At 43.4% G+C, this 23,113-nt stretch overlaps 1 protein-coding gene across 1 annotated transcript in view; it reads right to left on the bottom strand.

Annotated features, from left to right (window-relative positions):
• slc12a2 (solute carrier family 12 member 2) overlaps positions 1 to 23,113 on the bottom strand; it is a 67,037-nt gene that overhangs the window by 15,265 nt on the left and 28,659 nt on the right. The window contains exons 3-20 of the mRNA XM_071467035.1: positions 22,004 to 22,079; positions 19,733 to 19,828; positions 17,855 to 17,994; positions 17,019 to 17,129; positions 16,802 to 16,910; positions 16,534 to 16,658; positions 16,265 to 16,349; positions 16,014 to 16,174; positions 15,788 to 15,895; positions 15,279 to 15,402; positions 14,429 to 14,530; positions 10,640 to 10,795; positions 9,551 to 9,650; positions 8,002 to 8,113; positions 6,034 to 6,174; positions 4,628 to 4,734; positions 3,375 to 3,454; positions 2,424 to 2,567 (exon numbers count right to left, since the gene is read on the bottom strand). Of these exons, the coding sequence (XP_071323136.1) occupies positions 2,424 to 2,567; positions 3,375 to 3,454; positions 4,628 to 4,734; positions 6,034 to 6,174; positions 8,002 to 8,113; positions 9,551 to 9,650; positions 10,640 to 10,795; positions 14,429 to 14,530; positions 15,279 to 15,402; positions 15,788 to 15,895; positions 16,014 to 16,174; positions 16,265 to 16,349; positions 16,534 to 16,658; positions 16,802 to 16,910; positions 17,019 to 17,129; positions 17,855 to 17,994; positions 19,733 to 19,828; positions 22,004 to 22,079 (2,077 nt within the window). The remainder of the gene's footprint in view (positions 1 to 2,423; positions 2,568 to 3,374; positions 3,455 to 4,627; positions 4,735 to 6,033; positions 6,175 to 8,001; positions 8,114 to 9,550; positions 9,651 to 10,639; positions 10,796 to 14,428; positions 14,531 to 15,278; positions 15,403 to 15,787; positions 15,896 to 16,013; positions 16,175 to 16,264; positions 16,350 to 16,533; positions 16,659 to 16,801; positions 16,911 to 17,018; positions 17,130 to 17,854; positions 17,995 to 19,732; positions 19,829 to 22,003; positions 22,080 to 23,113) is intronic.

Below are 23,113 nucleotides of genomic sequence, written 5' to 3' on the forward strand. Positions count from 1 at the left end.
CACACACACACACACACACACACACACGGTTGTTGCACACAGTACATCACTGTTGGGAATGACATCATCAGCGTGCTGTTGGGCAGGTGTGGATCTGGAGCACATGGTAACTCAGCCATCAGAGGGACTCTCCTACACCTGCAGTGTATCACAACTACAACTGATAAATGGCACTGTGTTACAGTGATGGCAGACAATACAGTCTCTAACTATCCCTTGAGCTTCTGGTTCTCACTGAGAGTTGGATCGAGCCTGAAAACACTGCTAACCCAGCTGCATTCTCTACTAACTACACAAGCTCCTATAATATACCCATCTGTCCCGTGAGGAGGCGGGACTGTCTCCTAAATTCCAACAAATTAAAGGACATTCACTCGACTGTTGCCACAAATAGTCCTCTTTCAAGAGCCATGCAGTTATGGTGCCTGCAGTTATGGTGCCTGCTCCAGTAAAAGTCTCTTTGGTTAGAGTCACTCACTGGGGGCCCCTTTTGTGAGCCATGGCAAGGACAATCATCCTTATCCCATCCCCTCCCCACGGAGGTACCCCCAGAATCGGTGCTGGAACCCTTCTCTTTCAAATATACACCACCTAATTGGATCCAATTATTCGCTCCCGTCTTCTCAGCCTCCCTTCACGCACAGAGAAAGCCTCACAGATGGTCCAGAATGCAGCAGCTCATCAGCCTAAAAGGTCACATGTCACTCTACTACTCACTGACCTACACTGGCTACCGATGGCCACCCAAATAGGATTCAAGTCACTCAAGCTGCCCTCTGAGTGACTTCTGGGTCTGCACCCATCTGCTTGAACTCAATCAAACAGGCTCCTGCTCCTTCTCTGCTGCTGCGTTCCTCCAATGTCGCCTGGCACCATTATCCCTAAACACAAGGCAATCGCAGTTCAGACTGTTCTTGAGGAACAAGCCAACAAATGCCATCAGACCAAGAACCTCTTGATCTTCAAGAATCTCATACACTGTCTCTCCTACCACCTCCTAACATCCTAACATGCTTAAATAGCACTTCTTCACCTGACTACTTTGCACTTATTGAGTAGATGTGGCACTTAGTACTTACACCAAGGTCTCCTGCTGCACTGAAGCTTTAGTGATGTTGCTCACTTTTAAGTCACTTATAATAAAACTGTCCGCCAAGTGAGTTCCCATAGCAACTCTTTCACAGAGGTGGCTGCTGGATAGTGGAGTTTCATTTTGTGGATGCCCATAATAATGCATTTGCAACATGGTTATCTTTTCCAAGCTGAGGTTTATAAACACCATTGTCCATTGGTGTTTATCAAGCACAAAGTCACAGAACAGCCCTGGACGTGGCTGACTGGCAAGTGAGCAAGACAGAGACAGACCAAGAGACACGCTGCCCAGCTGGGTTAGCGAGACAGACAAACTAGAGAGAGACGCACATCAACTTAATGTTACTGTTATTTTCTCACTTTTAACTTGGAGAAAACACGTTTACCTGATTACTGTTCCTGCAATTCACTCTCATGTTCTAATTCTCAAGCTGAACTACTCCACTGAGACTGTGCATGGATTAAAATGAAAATCTCACACAGTGAGGAGGGTGACTCAGAATGGAAATGAGCTCATCAGAGAGGAGGAGAAGTGGTTTTAATGACGGCTCAGGTAGGGGCTTTGGCTCAGACAAAGAGGATTACCCCAATCAAGGCATTCATCTTGTGTCAGTGTTGGCTTGTGTGACCCTTCATTTAACATTTAGAGACAAAAACCTAAGCATACAGTGGTAGAGGGCTTTGCTGTTCATTTGTAAAAAGCTTGGCCAAACAGTAAATATCGACACTGAACATTCTACCAGAGCTTATGAATCCAGACTGGAAGAGGTCTGGTCGTCGTTGGGAATGTTTGGTTCCCACAATCTGGGACCAGTTAGTCTGTTTGCTTGCTCTGCTCAGAGTTGAGTGGGTGGCACTTACACAGTACACTGATGGTGATATCTCACTCACTCTCACACAGAAATACACACATACAGAAACACACACACACGCATTCTGGCCCAAGACATCTGTGGACTAACAAACTGGGCCCAGTGGGACAACTGGGGTCACGAGTCACTGAGGCGACTTCCTGTCAGGGCTGTGTGTGTGTGTGTGTGTGTGTGTGTGTGTGTGTGTGTGTGTGTAGGGGCTACATAAATAAGGGAGGCTATTGATGGATTAAGAGGGGGCTGTGAGAATGGTGTTAAACTGATTTCCTGGATGAAGATGAAAAGCCTTCCTCCCTCATGAACAAGTGGCACACACACATACACACATACACACACACACACACACACACACACACACACACACACACACACACACACACACACACACAGGCTACACAATCATAGATGCTGTGAATAGTGCAGATGAATGTGGATCCATTCACACTGAGGCTGGCTAACCTTTCTGTATAGCTGGACTGTTCTGGAGGCTGGTGGCCTTGGACGACGGCTTGGACGAATCAGCATCAGAGTCTTTGCTGGTGTCTATGGACACGATCACATCTTTCATCCCTGAGGACTTCTCCTGGGAGGACAGCAAGTCATCTGGGAGGAAACGACAGAGAGAGAGAGAGGGTGAAGGACAAAGAGAAAATAAGGCGAGGAGAGGAGGAAATAAGAGTGTGAGAAAACAGAGGAAACTAGACTATAGCCTTGAACAGTTGTCACACAGAGGAACTAAAGTGACATGAAGAAAAACAGAATCTCTTTTGGATTAAAGTCACTCTGAAGATTTAATATTTGACTTCTTTAAAGCAGATCTGAAAAAAGAACAATCAAATCTGAAGCAGCAGAGGCAAAGATACTCTGACTTTTAGTCCCAACTATATTGTCAGGTATAAAAAAAAAAACCCTGGATCCTACATTTCCCATAATACAACTCACAGGACCTCTTTGTTAGACACCCCTGTCTTTCAAACTGTCCACCCCACGTTCATGACAGAGGCTTTCTGTTATGAACTGAGATTGTCCTGATAATATCAACAAAAGAGGCTATCGAGTTGCATTATGGGAAATGTAGGATCCAGTGATTCTGGAGGTGATCCATAAGAAGGACTAATAATTAGAATAACTCGATCTCTGCTGTTTCCTCTAAATGAATAGAGGTGTGATCCTAAATACTGAAGTATACTGTTATTTCAACAGGCCTTTAGTTGTCCATCCTGTCATTATAAACTCAGTGATTATTATAATATAACTTATAATAAGTTTGTTGGTCTAATTTAATACATGTGGAAGTTCCTCATGTTTAATCAATTGAATTATCATATATGACATTCTGGATACATCTGCCATATTGTGTTGTATATCAATACTGTTTCAATGTTGTGTGTGTGTAAGTGTGTTTGATACCTTGTCCTTGGATATGGGACACATCCAGACCCTCTTTCAGTCGCAGCACAACAGCACCAAACTGAAAATCAAAGGCATCGCTGGGAGGGAAAAACATAAATAAAAGATTCACATCAGCGGAGGTCAGCCCTAAACACACACAGACTATTTAAAAAGGAAGACAAATGAACACTGCTGAGAGATCTGCACACAACAGGCACCAGGTTCAGACATTGCTCTCAGTCCTGCAGGTTGTAGTTTGTACAAGTATTCACTGGATGGAAAGTAAAGGGCACATTGCTCAGCGTATTAGCCGTGATTTTAATATTGTAGGGCTGGACCATCTCTGACCTTCTGCTCTAATGCCATAATCCCCACACTCTACAATGAGGAACTGATTCAGCTTAAGTCCTTCATGCATACTTTCACATGACTGATAAAGGCTGCAGCAGGGAAACAGGATTTCACATGAACAAAGGCTCAACTCCGGTGTTAATACAGTCGTACAGTGCTCACTGTAATGTACAGACAGGTGACAAATCAAAGGAAAAACCTGAGGAAATGATGGAAAAACAACGAATGCAGATGCAATGAAGCAGTTAATGTCCCATCATGCTCTGTGGCAGGTATAAAAAAAAAACCCTGAGCAGCTGATTCTGGTTTTGTATCAAGAGGAAAAGATCTAAGTGACTTTGAAAGAGGGTTCACTGTTGGCAGGAGGGATGCTCAGCTGGCTGGTGTTTCCATAGGAACAGTGACTGCAGTGATGTCTGCATTTAGATCTATGGGAAAGACATCAGTAAACATTTAAGATGACGGTTTAAGAAGAAATCAAAAAGCTGCTGTCAGGATGTGTTTCAGTCCTGCATGATCTCAAGACCAGGACACCTGAGCTAATAACATACAGTATGAGGGGACATAATGCAGACTGCCTGCAGACTATGGGCCTGTGTGCACACATCTGAACACATTACCTCATACTATGTCACACTGCCTTTTAAAGTCTGAGTTGCCATGAGGAGACCGAACAGGTTCAGTGTTTATGCACCAGAAACTGTCACAGCACCTGCAAAATCTGTTTCACTGCTGCACCAAAGTAGCACAAAAAGATACATTTAATCATGTCTATTTATTTATTGACTGAATAGAAATGTAATGAAGTAATACTGGCCCACTCTGAATGTACGATCACCTCTCAGCTGTTCAGGTTAATTCAGTGGAGCGGTGGTAACTTAGGCTTTGGTAAGTCTCCTCTTTGAAGCAGCTGTACTCACTGGATCATGCTGATGTAAGTCTCCACGTTCATCATGTCGCCGTCCCTCCAGTCGTTCTTGAAGCCCAGCACCAGGGTGTTGGGCTTGAGGCGACCCAGGCCGGCAGCCTTGAGAGGATGAGAGGAGAAAACACATTACGATGGATTCCCACCTTGATTTCTTTCATACGAATCAGTGACACCGTCAGTCTCACCAGATTCACCTAACTCACTCTCAGGCTGGTTGTCACCACAGTTTAACGTAAATGTTAAACACCATATCAAGGATTAGTGGTAAGTCTTGTGATACTCTGTATATTTTCCTTTTTGTCAACAGATCCATGTACACAGTCAAACCAACAATGAATGGATCCCACTAACCTGAGCCTAACTATGGATGGGTATTGTTCAGATTTTCACAGTGCTACTACTTTTACTGATACTGCTCATCGATCCAGTACTTTAACGGTACACTTATCGGTACTTTTAGTTATTTTTTGAGAGAAAAAACAAACAAATTAAGAACATATTTAACATTGTTTTATTTTGTCATAATTTCTGAATTAACATTGTTGAGCAGCAAATGTCAACAGCCTTGTTTTGAACAGATCACTATTATAGACTGATTTTGTAATGATTGAAATGCACAATGATTTACTACAGGACTTTTTCTTTGACAGTATTTTTACTGTGCAGTAGTTCACCATTCATGCATGCAAAAATGAGACTAATGTCTTAATCAAAAACGGAGTTGAGATAAGATGTGAAAGAAAACTTTTATCTTTTAAATTAAATTAAATCTATTTTCTATTGAATCTATTTTATTAATTTCTCCAGCACAGAGAGCAGAAGTGATAACATCAGAGCTTATCGATACTACAGTCTGTAATTTAGCCCCAGCGCTCGTTGAATACCAGGTTTCATCCCTACAATGAACCAGTATTGATTATCCAGAGCCTCACATTATTCCTCTGTGCCACAGAGCTCCACGGCCCTGCTGACAGTAACACTCACAAGAGCAGCAAATGTTGGCTAATCTGCAGCTTTAGAAGAATTAAAATGAAATTTACAAACAGTAACAGTCCTCTAAAAACACAATGGACCTATATTCAATAAACTGATCCTCAAGCAGGGAAAAACATTTCAAACATTTCTCTTTCTGAACAACAGTGAGAAATGTGTTATTAGGAGCATGTGCTTATTAAAACCAACAAACACAGACAGAGCACAGGGAGCCAACACTGCCGGTTGTTGGCAGCTGTGCAAGTCTGAGAGGCTTGAGCAATGCATCCTGGGAATTAATCTCTGCACGTAGACGGCGAACTTATCTGGGTGCAGTTGTTTGCTGTTTACTCAGCAATATCCTACAGGTTTAATTTATCTGAGATCTCATGTGTTGTAGCAGCAGCTCAGCAACACTGTTCCCACCTGCAGCAGGTACTGAGTACCCTGCCTCATGTCCTCAGCAAACACCGGGGTGTAGAAGGCTTTGGTCTCGTTCCTCAGCAGCCAGCGCTGGTACCGGGACTGGTCTGTGGCCAGGTCTTTGAAGTTTGGCCTTCTGTAGCCCTATGAGGAGGCACACACACGCACACGCGTACACACACGCACGCACGCACGCACGCACGCACACACACACACACACACAGAAAATATAACTAATCCCACAGACTTGCACGTAACATGCTACAAGTTTGAAACAGATGAGATGGTAACAGATGAATCTGTAGGTCCTCATTTGCGAGGTCAGACGTCACAGGATTAATTTAATCACAGAGCGAAGAACTGAACCTGCAGAACAAAGTCCTGCTTTGACTCTCCTCATCAGGGAGTTTGTTTATTTCTGCAGAGAAGAGTTAACAAAGCTGTTCTTCAGCCAGGAAACTGCAGTGCCATTAGTGGGGAATGTTTATACCCTTTAACTTGTGCTGAGGTCTCTCTCGGCCCTAATGGAAGTGCGAGGGCCGATCAGAGGCCGCTTGTGGATGGCGGCATGCTCCAGAGAGCTGGACCTGCTGGACTGCACAGAGCCTGCATTCATCCAATCAAAATGGCCCTTCCATTGTGAGGCCGTTCTGCCTGGCCTGGATTTGTAAAAGGCTTTTTACTCTAAAAACTGTGTGTTTGTGTGTGTGTGTGTGTGTGTACGGGAACAAGCTGAGACTCATTTCAGAGTCACACTGAGCCTGAACTGTGATGATGTTTGAAAGAGAAAAACAGCTACAAATGAATAATTAATGACTTCAGAGCATTCAAAATTAAAACTGGACGATGATTTGTCATTGGATTTTTTTTTTTTAATTCTTCAACATCAACACTGACTTTAAAAGTCCAGTATGACTCAGTATGACTCAGGCTATGATTGAGATTAAATACCTGATGAATATATTTGACTGAGAGTTGGATTAACAGGTGAATGATGGGTGAGACTGAAGGCTGCCTGACAGTGACACTGTGCAGGTTTCACTCAGTGTTAAAACTACAACAACAAAGACCTTCCTTTTTTTAGTTTTAGTTTTTACACTAGCGCAGAATAAACATAACTACAATGTTTAAATATCGAAATGATCCAGTAATGGAGAGTAAAGTGACTGACATGTGAGTTTAATGTTTCATTTGGCTCCTTCACACTGTTTTGTCACAGCTGCAGTAGTTCCATGTTCACACCATCAAGTGTTACAAATGTTTTCTAACAACCAATTAACACATTACTAAAGTCTATAGAAACTAAAATATTCCTTATTATTATTATTATTATTCTTCAATCACTAGTTTGACATGAACTAATAGTTAAGCTGAGCCGTCTCCTCCTTCCTGTCAGAATCAGCACTTCTGACAGATGCACTGACACCAGGTGACAGCTCAGGTATAAATCCTAACACAGAGCGGAGTCTCTCTCTCACTGGTTCAGATGCTGCTGAGCCAGAACTGAGAACGTCAGAGCGCTGCCCTCTGTTTCATCTCCCCTCTCTGCTTCCATTACAGTTACTTTTCTGGTTCATTTGTTGTGAGATTTAAAGGTCCCATATTGGACAAACTTGTCCATATCTTTTTTGATTATAAAGCCGGTCTAGGTCATGAGGTTCTGAAGCAATTCAAGCCTATAGATGTGGGGTTTTTTTTCATCGTTTAAATCAGTTGTTCTAATAAAACGTGTCCAAATATAATCCATAGTCCAGGGTCCTTGAGGGGGTTCTTGGGAGTAATTTATTTTCACTATATTTCCATCCATAAGTAACACAATGACAGGATGTATGTTTATTTTGATCATGAGTTTCCAACACTTTCTGTAATAAAACATCTAAAAGCAATAATGTTGGGGGCCTGTGGTCTAACTTGTGCCATGTCCTGTCCATGACCTGAAAAACAACAAACAACAGCAGGGAATCTGCTCACCGTGCGGATATGACCACAGATCATGAGGCCAACGTTCTTGGTGAAGCTGTGGACCAGGTCCAGAAGAGCTGGGCGAGAGTTGGGGTAACCAGTCATCACCAAACACTGGGGTCTACAGTCAGACAGAAAACATCAACACAGCAGCATTAATACCCGGTCTTACTGTAGATGCATAAACAAGGTCACAGTTTCAGCTTTTAAATCTGCAGCCTCCTGACCTTCACCGCAGCCCCTCGTCTTCTCAGCACAGGACAAAAAAAAAAAAAAAAAACAGGAGCAGACTAGCGCACATCAAAGCAAATATGTTAAGCACCATGGGATTTAATGAAGGCGCTGAGAGGAGACATGAAGGAGCTCAGAGGAACACCCGAGTCATTCCGAGGACACCATTAGATGCCTTTTAATCTCCTACTTGGTTTGCTGCCATGGGAACATCATCACTAATACATCCTCTGAAACACCCCAGCACCATGAGCTCCATGAGGAGGCATCCAGAGCATGAACACTAACACGGAGGACGTGTAAACAACATTGGCTTCTTGTGCTAAAATACTAGAAGTTTATGGATCAGTGAGAGAAATTTCACCAATAAAAACCTTTTGATGATGGAGCATTTTGTCCACAGTCATGTTTTAGCTGTTGCAGCTCTTTCATGAAATAAGTTCAGTTTACATCACACACTCTACTTTTTTGCCACAAACAAGGCTGGGTGATTCAAATTATTGGGCTCAACAGTATAAAGCATTAAAACCTGCAACTTCCAACTGACTTTTACAACCATTACCACAAATAGTTTTAGGGCTGAGTGAGGGGTGGTCCATCTGACTGAAAGATCATATGACAATCTTTTTGGGTAGAATCACAATCCACGATAGCATCCTGTTTCCACTCTGATTTTATTCTGAAAATCCTGTACGATTAATCTGAAAACTAGATCATGTGCCAAAGTCCACCATATAAGATCGTCACATCACCCACCACTGGGCTAAGAATCAAAACGAAAACATTTTTGAGTGCTGCCTGAAATGTGTCCACAGCATCAAATACTGAAAACTGAAGACTGGCACTGAATGCTTGGTTTACTTGTTTCTCTGATCATACGTTTCTTGATCTAAACCAGAAAACTTTCCTAATTTATGGCATGAAGGGAAGAGGAAGTGACCTCACCTGACCTGGATATTTTTAATTTAAACTCTACATTGAAAACATCTTGCATGATTTTCACCATAAAAAAAAAAAAAAAAAAAAAAAAAAAAATTATATTTATATATATTTATATATATTTATTTATTTAAAATTAATAGACTTTTCTATACCGATATGTCTGATGACACCTGCAGTGTGTCTCTATAGATGATGTTTTATTATGCTAACAGATGATCTTTTTAGTCTGGCAGTATAAAAGGTGAGCTGTTAGTAAATGGCCATAACTCAGTGACCATCTGCACTTTCCATCTGATAAGATACTCATGCTGCCTGGTTCAGTATTATTGACAGTGACTACAGGCATGTTTGGTTATTAGTGGGGGTTTTTCTTCATGTTTGGTACCTGAAGTTCTTGATGTGGTCCTCCACTCCACTGAGGTGCAGAGTGTGGGTCAGGGCCTGGTGGTAGGTCAGAGCCTGGGTCGATGAGCCCCAGTTCACATCTGGAGGGGAGGACACACGCGGGCAGAAACACACAGTGCGATTAGGAAGAGTGTTTACAGGTCACCCTGCTGGGCCAAAGGCCGCCTGACTCACGTGGTGTTACAGGCACTGAGAAGGCCTCCTATGTGTGTGTAGCTGTGTGTCAAACTGAGCGTGCACACAGGTGCCCAAGGCCAGCTTTGTGTTTGAAGACGTGCAAGACGTGTGTTTAAGAGCTCAGTATCAAGTAGCAGTGTGATATATTGATCCACATAAAAATATTCTTCACTTTGGTAAAATATAAACAGTCAAATGTTTCTGGAGTTTAAGCAGAGACCTGGAGCTGGTCCTGGTCGTGTTTAGTGGAGCTTAAAGACTGGAGTCAGGGGGAAACTGTTGGCTGAGCTCCACAACTCTCTCTTTAACTCCTATTGTTCTACATGTTTCCTTTAGGCCCAGAATCACACGTAGAAAGAGAAAATATGAAGACGACACTGCTTTCATCAGCAGTTTGGCAGGAGAGCCAAAAGCTCAGTGTAAACAGCAGCGTGTGCAGCTATTACTGGACTGACATAAAGAAAAGAGTAAGTGCATTATCACCATTTTATAATAACTGTTCTGTTAATGTTGTGAATTATCTACAGCTTCTGATGACAGATTTCATGTAAACAACAGAAACAACAGCAACTGGAGATGAGACACTTACTGCAGCACAGAGGGAGTTAGAAATAAAGACTTGCCTCTAATAAACATTCTGGAGTTGAGATAAATAAAGATTCAGCTCAGTCTTTGTCTTTGATTTATGCGTTTGGAGATTTTGTTGTTATAAAATCAGGATTTGGCCACAGGCGGTCCAGATATATTCTAGGTTTTAACCTAGTCTCTAACAGCAACTAGAGCATCTTTTAAATTACTCTGAGGGTATAAATGGTTGTTTACACCAAAGTCCAAAAATACTTTATTTCCATAAACAGTGGCTCATGGGCCAGTTCAACACGTAGTAACTCACCTGGCTTCTTGTAGCTGACGTAGATATAGAGACCCAGGACGATGACGTTGGTGAGGAGAGCAGCCCACCAGTTGATTACAAACATCACCACACAGCACAGTATGGCTCCGGCCAGAGAGACCCACATGTTGTAATATTTGAAGCTGGGACGCCACCCTGCAGCACCGATGAACACATGTCACAACAGAGCCACAAACGAAAAGGAAATTTAAAGACATAAACTCAGAGTGCTAGTCACACACTGTATGGGTATTAAAAGGTTTGCAAAAGTAATGATTGTGGTAAACTGAGGAAATCCACCTCATATCAAAGGTATACCATGCAGGATTTATCAGCTGTTGGCCCCACTTCCCCAGCTCAATGAGCAAGAGAGAGAGCGGTGGTGGTAAAGTGAGCTAGAGAGTGAATGAAAAGAGAGCGACGCATTGGCCCCGCCCTGCCCCATCTCGCCCTGGTCAAACAGACCTGCAGCTCTTCATGAACCAGACCCAGAGCAGAGGAGAGAGGTGGAGACAGAGATGTAACCTGGTCCCACCCCCAGATCCTAAAAGCTGTTAGTGACTGGGGGCTACGCACCCATTGCCCAAAGGCTGCAGCCCAGAAGGTAAGAACATACAGGAGGAGGCGGGGTCTCGTCTAGTGGGTCATAAGTGATGAGGGAAGGTTACATAGTCTATACATTGGTTTTGGCTGGACCGCAACATCAGGGGGCCAGTCCTGTAATCCCTGACTGACTGACTGACTGACTGACTGACTGACTGACTTTCCACCCTCGGTGAGCTGAATACCTCGTCACTGAGTTGGAGTACCCCATTGGCCTTTGCTCTTTCAAAATGAATTGGCACAAACAGTTTCTATTAGGGGGCATTTATAGCCTGAAGTGTTGCCAACACAGCACATGTGAAGCGAACCACCTCTCAAGGCGTGCTTCAAGTCCACGTTGCAGTTGCCTTAAGCTGTGCATTGAGAACACAAAGCGCTGCAGGTTTGTATTTTACCTGATCATAGTAGCTGCACTGGGACGCTTGAAGAACGTAAAGACAGAACCATGGTCGTTGGTAACGACAGCGTCCACCATGAGCACCATGAGAAGGAGAGAAGCAAACAGAGAAAGGCTGGAAGCAGCCGACCCTCGACTGAATGCTATCAGCCTACCACCTGGTCCAGCCATACACTTGGTTTTAACCTTGTCTTGTTTGGAAAATCCTGCATAGTATACTTTTGAGGTTGAGCAGAAGTCCGACTCCTTGATGACCAAATTAAATCAGCGCTGAAACTCAAGACTTAAAATCAGGAGATACAGTGGGAATCCTCTATGAAGGGAAACCTTCTCCTTCTCTAGTAATCTTCATTATTAACAAGGTCTTAAGTAAATGTTGCTGTTAAAGAGTATGGATAAAGTTAAAGTTGAAGTTGGGTTAAAGAATGGGAGTTAGCAGCCTGTTAGACTGGAGTCCAGGAGGTTATACCAGCTATTAGGGACCATATTTATTCACTGGGTACCACAAACTAGACTAGAGGGATTTTAGTGATGGGATGCGGTTGGACTGTGCATGGTTACACAATGACAGAGTCTAAAACAAACCACAGGACATAAAGGGTACATTGATGGTGCTGTTTTTCTCAGTACCATGCATGGGTTTTATGTGTCCCCGAGAGTGGGGAGAGACTGGCCCTGAAGAGGCCAGAGCACCAAATGAGGTTTATAGTTTGTGGTTGCAGAGGTAGGAAAAACATGATTGAGTCATGTACCATTTAAGCCCATGTAATTATATATGACCTGTTTGGAGGAATTAGAAGCAGATAAAGAATCTGTACCTGAAGTTCTGCTAGAGCTTTGGTATTGAGGGGGAGAAAAGCACAGAGCTCAATATATATATATATATATATATATATATATATAAAAGAACATTTCATTCAGCCATTCATTCTGTCTAAAGGGTCAGTTCACCCAAATTATAAAAACACACGCAGATCGTTTGGGTCATGTTTGGATACCTGTGTCTGAGATCTGTTTCCACAGCAACACAGTGGAGGACAATGAAATCTAATCTCTTTCCAGAAACAGTGCTGACATCACTCAACAGTTTTAACTAAGGTGAGAGGAGAATCCACATCCAGTGCAGTGTCCCCTTATCAAACCCAAGCCACATAGACTGAGATGTTAAAATGTCCAACTTTACAGCAGAATTAAACATGTTTACAGCCTGGTACAAAAAACTTTTTGTCTCTAGAGCTAATTTCCTCCTTCATGACAACTGTACGAGGGTTAATTTTTATATAACTCACCTGTTTACATCTTAGTAAGGCTTAAAGTTCAGAATAATTCAGGGCTGCTTTCAGTGACAGGTGGGTGAGCGTATGCTTGCCACAAACTGGCTTTCACCAAAGGCTCAGGACTTAGGGGCGGAGTCAGGCACTGCCAAGATGGCAATGGCAAAGCAGCCCACTCTGAGCTTCAAAAGCACTCTTCAGAAACATGTAGGTGACATCACGGAAGCTCCATCTTCATTTACAGTCTACAATTGAACCCAAATTCTCTGTAATCCCTTATACAATTTAGCTTTGGATATTTATAACTACATGTATAAATAACTAAAACTCACTTTAGCTCTTGTGTGTGGTGAGAAGTCACAGTTGTGAGTGGTCGTCTCATTAATGTTAACTACAGTAGGACTGAAGCTGTAACAGCTGCAGATCTTGAATCACATCTAGTTCACTGATAATCTTAAAATGTTGATATCATAGCTGAACTTAAGTTGACTTGACAAAATCTTTCAGTCACGGCTTTGTTCGTTTACAAAAACACATAATTGATCACAGTGATGCCGGCCTGTAGAGAACACACTGTCCCGACAACAGCCAAGTTTCAGTTTGGCTTTTTATCAAACGACTTCATCCTGTCAGCTGGTAAAGTGACGGTCAGCGCCTGCAGAGAATGTAAACACTGACAGCACTGCAGCACAGATTCATGCATCACAAGCTACGTTCCACTGTGTTGGAGAAAGAGACACAACCCAAAACCCTGGAAAACAGACGGACACAACTGGAGCTGAGTGAGAATACTTTTCCATAATTTTGGTGAACCAACCCTGCACAAAGTCATAATGTACAACATCACCTCTGACAGACCTACTAGAGATCAGCACCTCACCTCAGGGTAAAGTGACAACACCCCAGTTTGTGTCAGCCAGAGGTAATTCATGCTGGTGTATTGTCCCAGTTACATTACAGCTGCTGGCAAACTGGTGTGATGTGTCTGTCACCAGACAGCAGGCAAAACAAATCAACAACAGTGACATAATGTCTAACAGGGCTTCACCGCGCCACAGGCTTTTTGTTCCAGATGTCACTCATCATCATCATCATCACTCAGTCAATCATTTACACCAGTGTTTCAGTAGTGGCAAACATCACACTTCACTCCAACAAAATTGTGTGTGAATGAATAAAAGGCGCATCACTGGAGGAGGGGGCATCTCAATAAATGTTTCCATAAATATCTGACTAATATAAATCAGCCAGTTACACAGAGCTTATTTCTGTCATTTACTGACCCGGCTCTAAGCTCTCTGAGGAACTCTGCAGCTCACAACATGTCTAAGTGCTTCAAGTAATTCCTTTTGAAACGCCATCATTTCCCATCAAGATCATTGTTAAACACCACATGACTCGTGACTCAGCTGATGATCTGCTGGTTTTACAATGAGGGATGTCTCCTCTGTTGTCTCAGTCCTGGATCTCACACCTTAGTACTTGTTCTCTCCCCTTTCTGGGCCGTGATCTTACCTGGTGAGTTCGCCAGTGAGGCGTGGAACACGGAGAAGTTGATCAAGGCGTAGGAAGCCAAGAAGAAGTTGGAGATGATGGGGGCAATCACGTTCAGCTCAGCTGCAGGAAGAGAACATCAAGCAGTCAGCTCAGAATGATCCAAACTCCCACCTACAACTTCCTGTTTTCCAGACTTTCCAGCAAGAGCCAAAATACCAGTAAACTTATATTTAGTCATACTGGAAAAAGACGTGGTGTCCCCTGCTGGCGTCAAGTATGTAGCAGCGTCAGTCAAACACTGTTAAACACCGAATCCAGCAGCTCGACAGGCTGGCATCATATCTGGTAGAAACAGTCAGGTCCTCAGAGGATCCTCTGATTGCTCTGGTTAAACCTTTTGTTCAGCACTCAGGCCGATGTTCGATAATATCAACATTTACCATCATATGCGATGTTTGTCATGTATTGTGGGTTTTTTTGTTTGTTTTTTTCAGTTTTGTCACAGTCCGATCCTCATTTCATTGCTTTGCTTACTTTTGACAAATGTGACAACACTTTGAATATATATATTTATTACCTATACACAACAATAATATTGTGAAGTTTGTAAAATTTGGAAATAAAATCCTTGAAAAACTGAACCATTTAAATCAAAGTACATTTTATTTTAAATTTATTATTGTAAACTTAAATAGTTGAAATTAGTTGGTTGGAAAAGAACCAGCTGAACATTGTCTGTATTCTCCCTAAAATATAATAAGTAAAATTCAGTGTTACACCAAAATTATATCATTAGTGTTTTCTGTGATCTCACACAATAATAATGCGTGACTGTCGGAGTGTGAGTGAGCAGCGTGTGCGGCCGTACCGATGAGGATGAAGGCCAGAGCGATACCGAAGGTCAGGATGTAGCCTCGGAGGGGCTCGTTGTTCTTGCCGTAGCCTTTGGCGAACATGCTCAGGCCGGGGTAGATGTTGTCCTTACACAGAGCCTGTCAAGATGGGAACATCATGTAGTGTAGGAAAAAACTTGGCAGATATTGTGATTTCAGTTGGAAGGATCGTTGTTTAATTTCATTTTCAATAAAATTGTTTTCAAATGATGATGATGTGATTTTTATTGGGTCTTGCACCAAACAACCACGCCCCCTTATGCGTGGAGAATATGATTTTCTAACAATGCACAACAATGTTGTGACACATTTTACTTCTATCCAAAAATAAAAACTGCAGCTCCTGCAATTTGGATGTTAGACTTTGTCATATCGCAATTTTGGATTAATTGCACAGCCCTAATGTATTGATGTGTTCATGAACTACTCACTGGTTATCAGTGTAACTCATTTGATACCTTGATGTCGTTCAGGGAGGTCTTACCTGGAAAACTTTAGGGGCGCTTACTAAAGAGGCCAGAGCTGAGGACAGAGTGGCAGAGAAGATTCCTGCAGTGATGATGGGCCCAAAACCAGACACCAGGCTCATCACCTGAGCAGGGGATGAAAGGCAAATTGAACTGTTTGACTTCTGCACCTCACAACTGACATTGGAATTTCAACCTCTCTCTGCAGTGTTCCTTCAAACCTCCTCCAGAGCTGCTTCGTACCTGGAAGTCATTATGGAGTCCGTATTTGCAGCCATCTTTGTCATTCTTGCAGGAGGAGAAGTCATAGCCAAATTTGCAGGCAGCATCACTGCAGTTGCCCATGAAGTGAGAGCTGACTGTGTCATTCATATTCCCACTGGCATCTCTCACAATGCAGGAGCCTGTTGTTAGGAAGGGTTTATGTACATATTAAAACTAGGCACAGAAATTAGACAAACAGAGAAAAGGATAAACAGTAGGCACTACTGCACCTGTTGAAACAGCAACACCCAGGTAGACTATTCCTGTGATCAATATGGCCAGAAGTGTTCCTCTGGGGATGGCTAACTGTGGGTCCTGCAACAAACCACCACAGACTTCAGATGAGAAGAAAACTATAACTGCACAAACCTTTTAATCCTCATATTCACCTGTAGACCTGCATGAGTTTGCTTGGTTTGACAGCTTTAGTCAGGATAACCCCCATGAGATGTATCATCTCTTTATCCAGGGCTTTTCTTAATAAGTACAGGTGACTTACAGCGAGGTCTCCTGAAATGTTGGCTCCGGCCAGAATACCAGTGGCTGCAGGGAAGAAGATGGCGAAGACGGAGAAGAACGTCTCTCCTCGGAAGTTCGGACCCATGTTCTCCCACATTATTGAACCTGACGAGGAAACAGAGGTGTAAACGTTAAAAAAAAAAGGCGGCTGACGAAGCCGTCAGGGCCGCCACAGCTGAAGCCAACCTCCGCTTGCATGGTGATGAGGTCGTACTGATATTAACTCTCCCTGATAAGAAGTTCCGTACCGTCATAGCCAAAGAAGCCAAAAGATTCCTTTGACTCTGAAGGAATGAAGGTTCCAATGAAGTAGTTGATGATAGCTGTGATGAGGACGAACAGCAGGAAGATCTGGGCCTACAGAGAAGCAAATCGACCAACACGTTAGTCACCACCAGCCAATGTTTGACTCAGTTACAGTGTGTCCGGAGTCAGACGGGGGGGGGGGGGGGGGGGGGTTCATACCTTGGCCTCCCACTCCATTCCCGCCACAGAGATGCCCAGGAGAAGGATGACTGTGATGGTGCCGATGATCCGGATGTCGTTTGTTCCATCTGTCATGAGGGCCCCTGCACCCTGAGAGACGATACCAGGAGCTCGTTGATAGGTGTTTTTACAAAGTTACTTGATATTATTCATTGTAACATGATTATTATAGATAAAACTAAACATTTACTCTGTGTTTCTGAGCTGGCAGTGACACCAGACAACCAACTTTTGAGGATGATGTTGAGTTTTCTAACTCTGGGCTGCAGATAAACTGTGGACTGGATTTTTGCACAGAACCAGGACTATGGACTGCATCCCTCACCACTTCCACTGGAAGTGCATCATGAAGCGAACTCTTCAAGGCCGTAACTGCAGGTCAGTGTTTACGTGGACACCTGACTGCGGTACTAAATCAGGGCTTCAGAAAGTGTGAACCTGTATTATAATTAACAGAGCTCACTATTGCAGCTCTGAGTGTAACCATGGAAACCACGGAAAACAAAAAACAATGAAGGTGATACCCAGTGCTAGTCCGATACTATTGGGTGAAAGGTCGGGAACCACTGTTCTAGGAGAAGGGATAACTAACGGGTGACACACAGATAAATGGAGGGCCAGTAAACAATGGTGATATTAGTTAACTTGGCCAAAGTTGCTGTATTAATGGTGTCACATGCTAAACATTCACCACAGCAGTGTGTTGTCTGCAGGACCTGGGGGAGGCCGGTGCACTCAGAGCCACAGTGGTTGAAAAGAGAAACAGCAGTGAACAAAAACTGTCTAATAGCACCACGAGGCTTTGCCAGACTTACAGCAAGAAGCTCCACCACAGTTTCAGCAAAGCCCACCACATACATGGCGACAGCCACTGCATTGGCGAAGGCAAATATCAGACCAATGGAGCCTCCGAACTCTGGTCCCAGACTCCTGGAAATCAGGTAATATGCTCCACCTGTACATAAAAGGGAAACACTTCTTTTAGTGACTATATTTACACATACAGAGGGACGATATTACAATGTTTGCACCTAAAAGTATTGTACTGGAGTGTAACTGTCAGCAGCTGGTCCAAACTGTCCCACCAGAGGTGAGCCTAAAGTATCTGATCGGTCGTATAGATCCTGCAGAGCCTGATCCACCTGCCTACACGTACACCAGCAATATCTCTCACACCCAGTAGAAGGAGCAGTGGATTCACAGTGTTGGGATGTGTGGGGGGGGCTGTGGCTCAGGAGGTAAAGACAGAAAGGTCTGTGGTTTGAGTCCTGGCTCCTCCAGTCTGCATTTCAAAGTGTCCTTGGGCAAGATACTGCACCACGGGGCGCCCCTGGTGGCTCACCTGGTAGAGTGTGTGGCCTGGGTTCGAGTCCAGCCTGTGACTCTTTGCTGCATGTCATGTTATCCCCTCCCTCCAACTTTCCTGTTACTCTCTCACTATCACTCTAATAAGGGCAAGGCGTGTATGGTAGAAAAGCATTATATAAATATGTGTGTGTGTGTGTGTGTGTATGAATGTGTGTGTGAATGTCTGAATGTGGCTTCCACTGTAAAGTGCTCTGAGTGGTTGATAAGAACAGAACTGTGCTATACGGGTGCAGCCCATCGACCACAGGACTATGACTAACTACCACTACAAGGCAGTCAGATATCAATTATAATGTAACCGACCATATTCAAAAGTGAGTCTTAGAGAGTGGAGGGCAGCTGCGGCTCAGGGGGTGGAGCAGGTCGTTCACTGATCAGAAGGTCGGTGGTTCGATCCCTGGTTCCTCCAGTCCACGTCTCAAAGTGTTACTGAACCCTAAATTGACTGTGATGGCTGTTCCATCAGTGTATGAGAGTGTGTGTGTGTGTGTGTGTGTGTGTGTGTGTGTGTGTGTGTGTGTGTGTGAGAATGGGTGAATGTGGCTCCACTGTGAAGTGCTTTGAGTGGTCGATCAGACTAGAAAAGCACTAAGTGTCTGGATGTGGCCTCACTGTGTGAGTGGAGCAAGAACCTAACAAAAGCCTGGAAAAGCTGTGATGACGAGGTCTTTGATGAGAACAAACATCACTCTGAGCTACAGGAAGTCTCCGCTCCACCACTCTTCTGGGCAGAGAAGACGATTGTTTCACCACCAAAGTGCAAGCATTTGTCTTGATTAACTAAGACTGCTCAGTAGGACCCGTCTGAACCAGGCTCCTGCAGCAGCGACTGTTTTTTCCACCACTCAAAAAGCAAAAGTGATACAGACACACCCTGAATGCATCTGCACCACACACTTCAGACCATGCACTTTAGACAGAACAGAGCTCTAATGTGGCCCTGCGTGATAATTGACTATATAACTGATATATAATATAAGATATAATAACTGATTCATGTTATATTTCCCAAAATGAGCTAAAATGTGAACAGTGTCGTGAATTTACTATTTCACTTCCTGAAATAAGCACAAAGAGCTGATTACTGCCAGCAGTTATATCATTACACTGAATTTGTGCTGATTATTACATGTAAATAAGATGATGGTTATTCCTCATCATGTTGAGGCTGTGAGACAGATTCTGTTCTACTGACAGCTGGTTCATACTGGTCATACTGGTCATACTGGTCAGAATCAAACAGGTGGTTTACCCCGCTTCACACTGAACAGCAGGATGAGGTCAGACGCTACATGAGGACTGTGTTGCTCTGTGCTGATGTTTACCTCCTCGTACAAACCCGTTGGTGGCAATGGCAGAGGTGGAGAGGCCGGTAATGGTTGTCACTACGGTCGCCATGGCAACAATCAAACAGGAGAGAGCTGCGGAAGAAAAAAAACACAGTGTGAGCTTCACGGCCCTCCTGAATGAGAAGAATGTGCAGCAGAGTTCACAGTTTTCTAGCCGGCGTCCCAATCGGTCTGAGAGCGCCGTGAAAAGTCACAGCATGACCGCCACCGCCACGGCCGCCTCATGTGTCACTCCGTGGTGATATTTCACTAGTGTGTGGTGTGAGTGTTGAACACAGGGTCCGAGATAACCACCCAGTGAGCACCAAGATGTGAGTAAACACAGGCCATGCACCACGCCGCCCGGTCACCTCTCTACACGCTGATGGCTGAATTGTCAGAAAGGTGCGGTCTCTGTCACATCAAAGTAAAACACTGGCGCCGCTTCACTTCTCTGAGGCCTGGGTCATTTAAAGGGGAAGTTTTAAAAGGGACATTTCCTCACTTCTCTGCAGACGGTTTTGGTTTAACGTGTGTGAGTCAGTCGGTTTAAATCTCTTCTTAAAATACAGATGTTTTTTTGTTTTTTAACTTGTGTTCTCTCTTTGATCTTTCTGAGGTCAGTTCAGGTCCAGTTAAGGTTTTTGTTACCAACAGCTTCACATTAGATTCTGTCAGATCAGGCTGTTGTGAAGGGACTTTAGTCTGTTTGTCACTGCATTGAAAAATCTCATTAAACCAGAGTCACCTGCTTGTGTGAACCTGTGGGGTCACATTAACAGCGACCCATGAGCACCCAGTGGTCGTTACTACTTTATTACACAAGTGCTCAGGGGTCACAGGTCTGACCAGGGGAGAGGCGTCCGTCTCATCTCTTCCTCTGTAACTCCTCTGACACCCTAACGTGTCTACCACCTGCTGAACCCTCAGGTCTTTACCTGATCTGCTTCGTGTACTGAACAGATGCCGATCTCATACTTGCACCTCAGTCTGCTGCTCCGCTGAAGCCTCAGTGATGTCGCTCAGACAGGTGAGTAAATGTCACTCAAAAACTCATCTGTGGTAGTTTCTGCTACAGTAGGTGTCTCCAGGACCACATTTTCCCATGACACACACACACATATATAGACTTGCTTTAATTTCCTGGAATCCTAACCTAACCACTACTTACTTAAATGTAATCTGCACTGTAACCACAACCAAACTCTAACCTTAACCACTGACCCCACACTGATCACACTCCGACCAGTGTTTCTGAGTTATTCACCTAAAACCATATTGCCTGCACAGTTTTCCAGTATGAGTCAACCTCACCACAGTTTGACCACAACAAACAACATTTTCAGCGTCGAGGCTCCTGGGCTCAGTCTCTCTCTCAGCTCACTGTAATGAACTGACAACTATGTGTGGATGGCACCAAGCTAAGCAGCAGTAAAAGTAACCATGATCTGTAATCAGACACCTCAGATCAGCTACAGCAGGGCATCTCCACAAAAACCGGGGAAACTGCCTTTATTCTCTGAGCCACTGGAACGAGCTGCTGAATCGTCCAGTCATCCTACACTATTATCTTTTTTATTTTTATTTCATTTTATTTTTTATTCCTTTTATTGGTTTTATGTCATATTATTTTATTGCTCTCATTATTTTATTCAATCACACTTTATTCCTCCTTTTTCAAAGTCTTCATTTACAGATATTATTTTCACTGATTAGTTGTTAATTATTTTCTTAATGGTTTTTAATTCATACATGTCATTTATGTGTTTGTTTAAATTTGTGTCCAATGTTTTATCTTTACATTATGTTATGCACATTGTGCTTCCACCTGGAATGAGATGTGCTGTATAAACAAAGCTTTGTTTGCTAAGTGGTTGGTGTCGAGCAGCTGGCTGAACATCTGTCTCAGACTGATGAGGTTGAGCATCAAAACTGTGACGATGTAGAAACACGAATGAGGCCACAACGAGCTGCTTTAGATGATCTGTGGTTACGTGGTTGTTATCTTCTACGACTTCAGCTCCGAAGTCTGCTCCATCTGCCCCTCAGCCTGACGCTGCGACGCAGGGAACAAAAACGATTTTAAAAAGGAACAAACGGTTGACTTTTTACCCGCCAGGCCTTTCAGCACAGGCCAACTGCACACGACTTCCTGTGTCCAAAACTCACAGTTTGCTCGTGAAGAAAAAAAGCTGTGAATAAAGTGAGAGCTGGAAATGATTCTAAGCAGGTGATTGGTTTTACTCTTCACTGATGGTCTCTACTTACCAATTCCAGCCTGACCCACGATCCATGACATACGGATGAAGAGCATCACACCCCAGATGTTCAACATGCAACGGACCTGCAGGGAGGAGGCAGTGTTACTCTGAGAGGTGACACTTTTTCGTTTTTAGGGGGAGACTGAGAGAAGAGTTTGCAAATCAAATTAGAGCTGCACGAGGCTCATGTCAGTGAGGGACAAGACGTTCACCACCTACAGCACAGGTCCTGTGAGGTGACATGAGCTGCTCGGTAAAGGATAAATCAGATTGTTGAGCTTTTTCATTCACTGTTTCACTGACATAACATAAAAGAAACAGCATGACCAACAGTGTGGATTTCATTTCATTTTCATTTAAATACATGAGCCTATGGCCTGCTGGTGAGAGTGTAAGTATTTATATGTAGTGTAGTGAACTGAGTGTGTGTGTCGGCGTTCCCATTAAAAAGCATTTAACTGGTGAAACATGATGTGACTTTTATTACGAAGTAGTGGCAGGAAATGCAAAGTGTTATTCAGCACTTAGTGCTCATCGTTCATATAAAATGTGTCTGCAATCTAAAACAAATGTCATTTTCTGACAGTCAGTGCGAAATGCAGACAAAGCTGTTTGCTCTATCTATCCATCTATCCATCTATCACTTCTCAAACTAGCAATTTGCTGTTTGTCACTGTATTGTGTTGTGGGTGATAAAACAATCTGGATAATTAACAATAACGATGAAAAACTTATAATAACTACAGTATGTATTCAGTATCTGTGCGATCACCCTGTCAGGCTACATCAACAGGTTATGAGCTGACACACATGTGGAGCCAAATCAGGGGGAAAAAGGTGGATATCACTGTTATACAAGAACCACTTGATAAAAGCCATTAAAAATCAGGAGACAGGAGAATTAGTGCAAAGTTTATATGAGAGAGGAAGTAAGAATAGTCATGCCAAAATAAAAGCCGGATGATATTATCCAGACACGTCTTCACGAAAAAATTCATCCTCTGTTGACTGTACTTTCAATAAAATGAATCTTATCAAAGAGCTGAGCAGGGATCACAGCTCTCAGCTGCTCCTCCAACCAACCAACCAACCCACCCACCCACCGCTGTCTGAGCAG

Source organism: Trachinotus anak, unplaced genomic scaffold (genome assembly GCF_046630095.1).
Source record: "Trachinotus anak isolate AG129_WGS33_773 ecotype Australia unplaced genomic scaffold, CSIRO_AGI_Tana_v1 ptg000028l, whole genome shotgun sequence".
Lineage (NCBI taxonomy): Eukaryota > Metazoa > Chordata > Actinopteri > Carangiformes > Carangidae > Trachinotus > Trachinotus anak.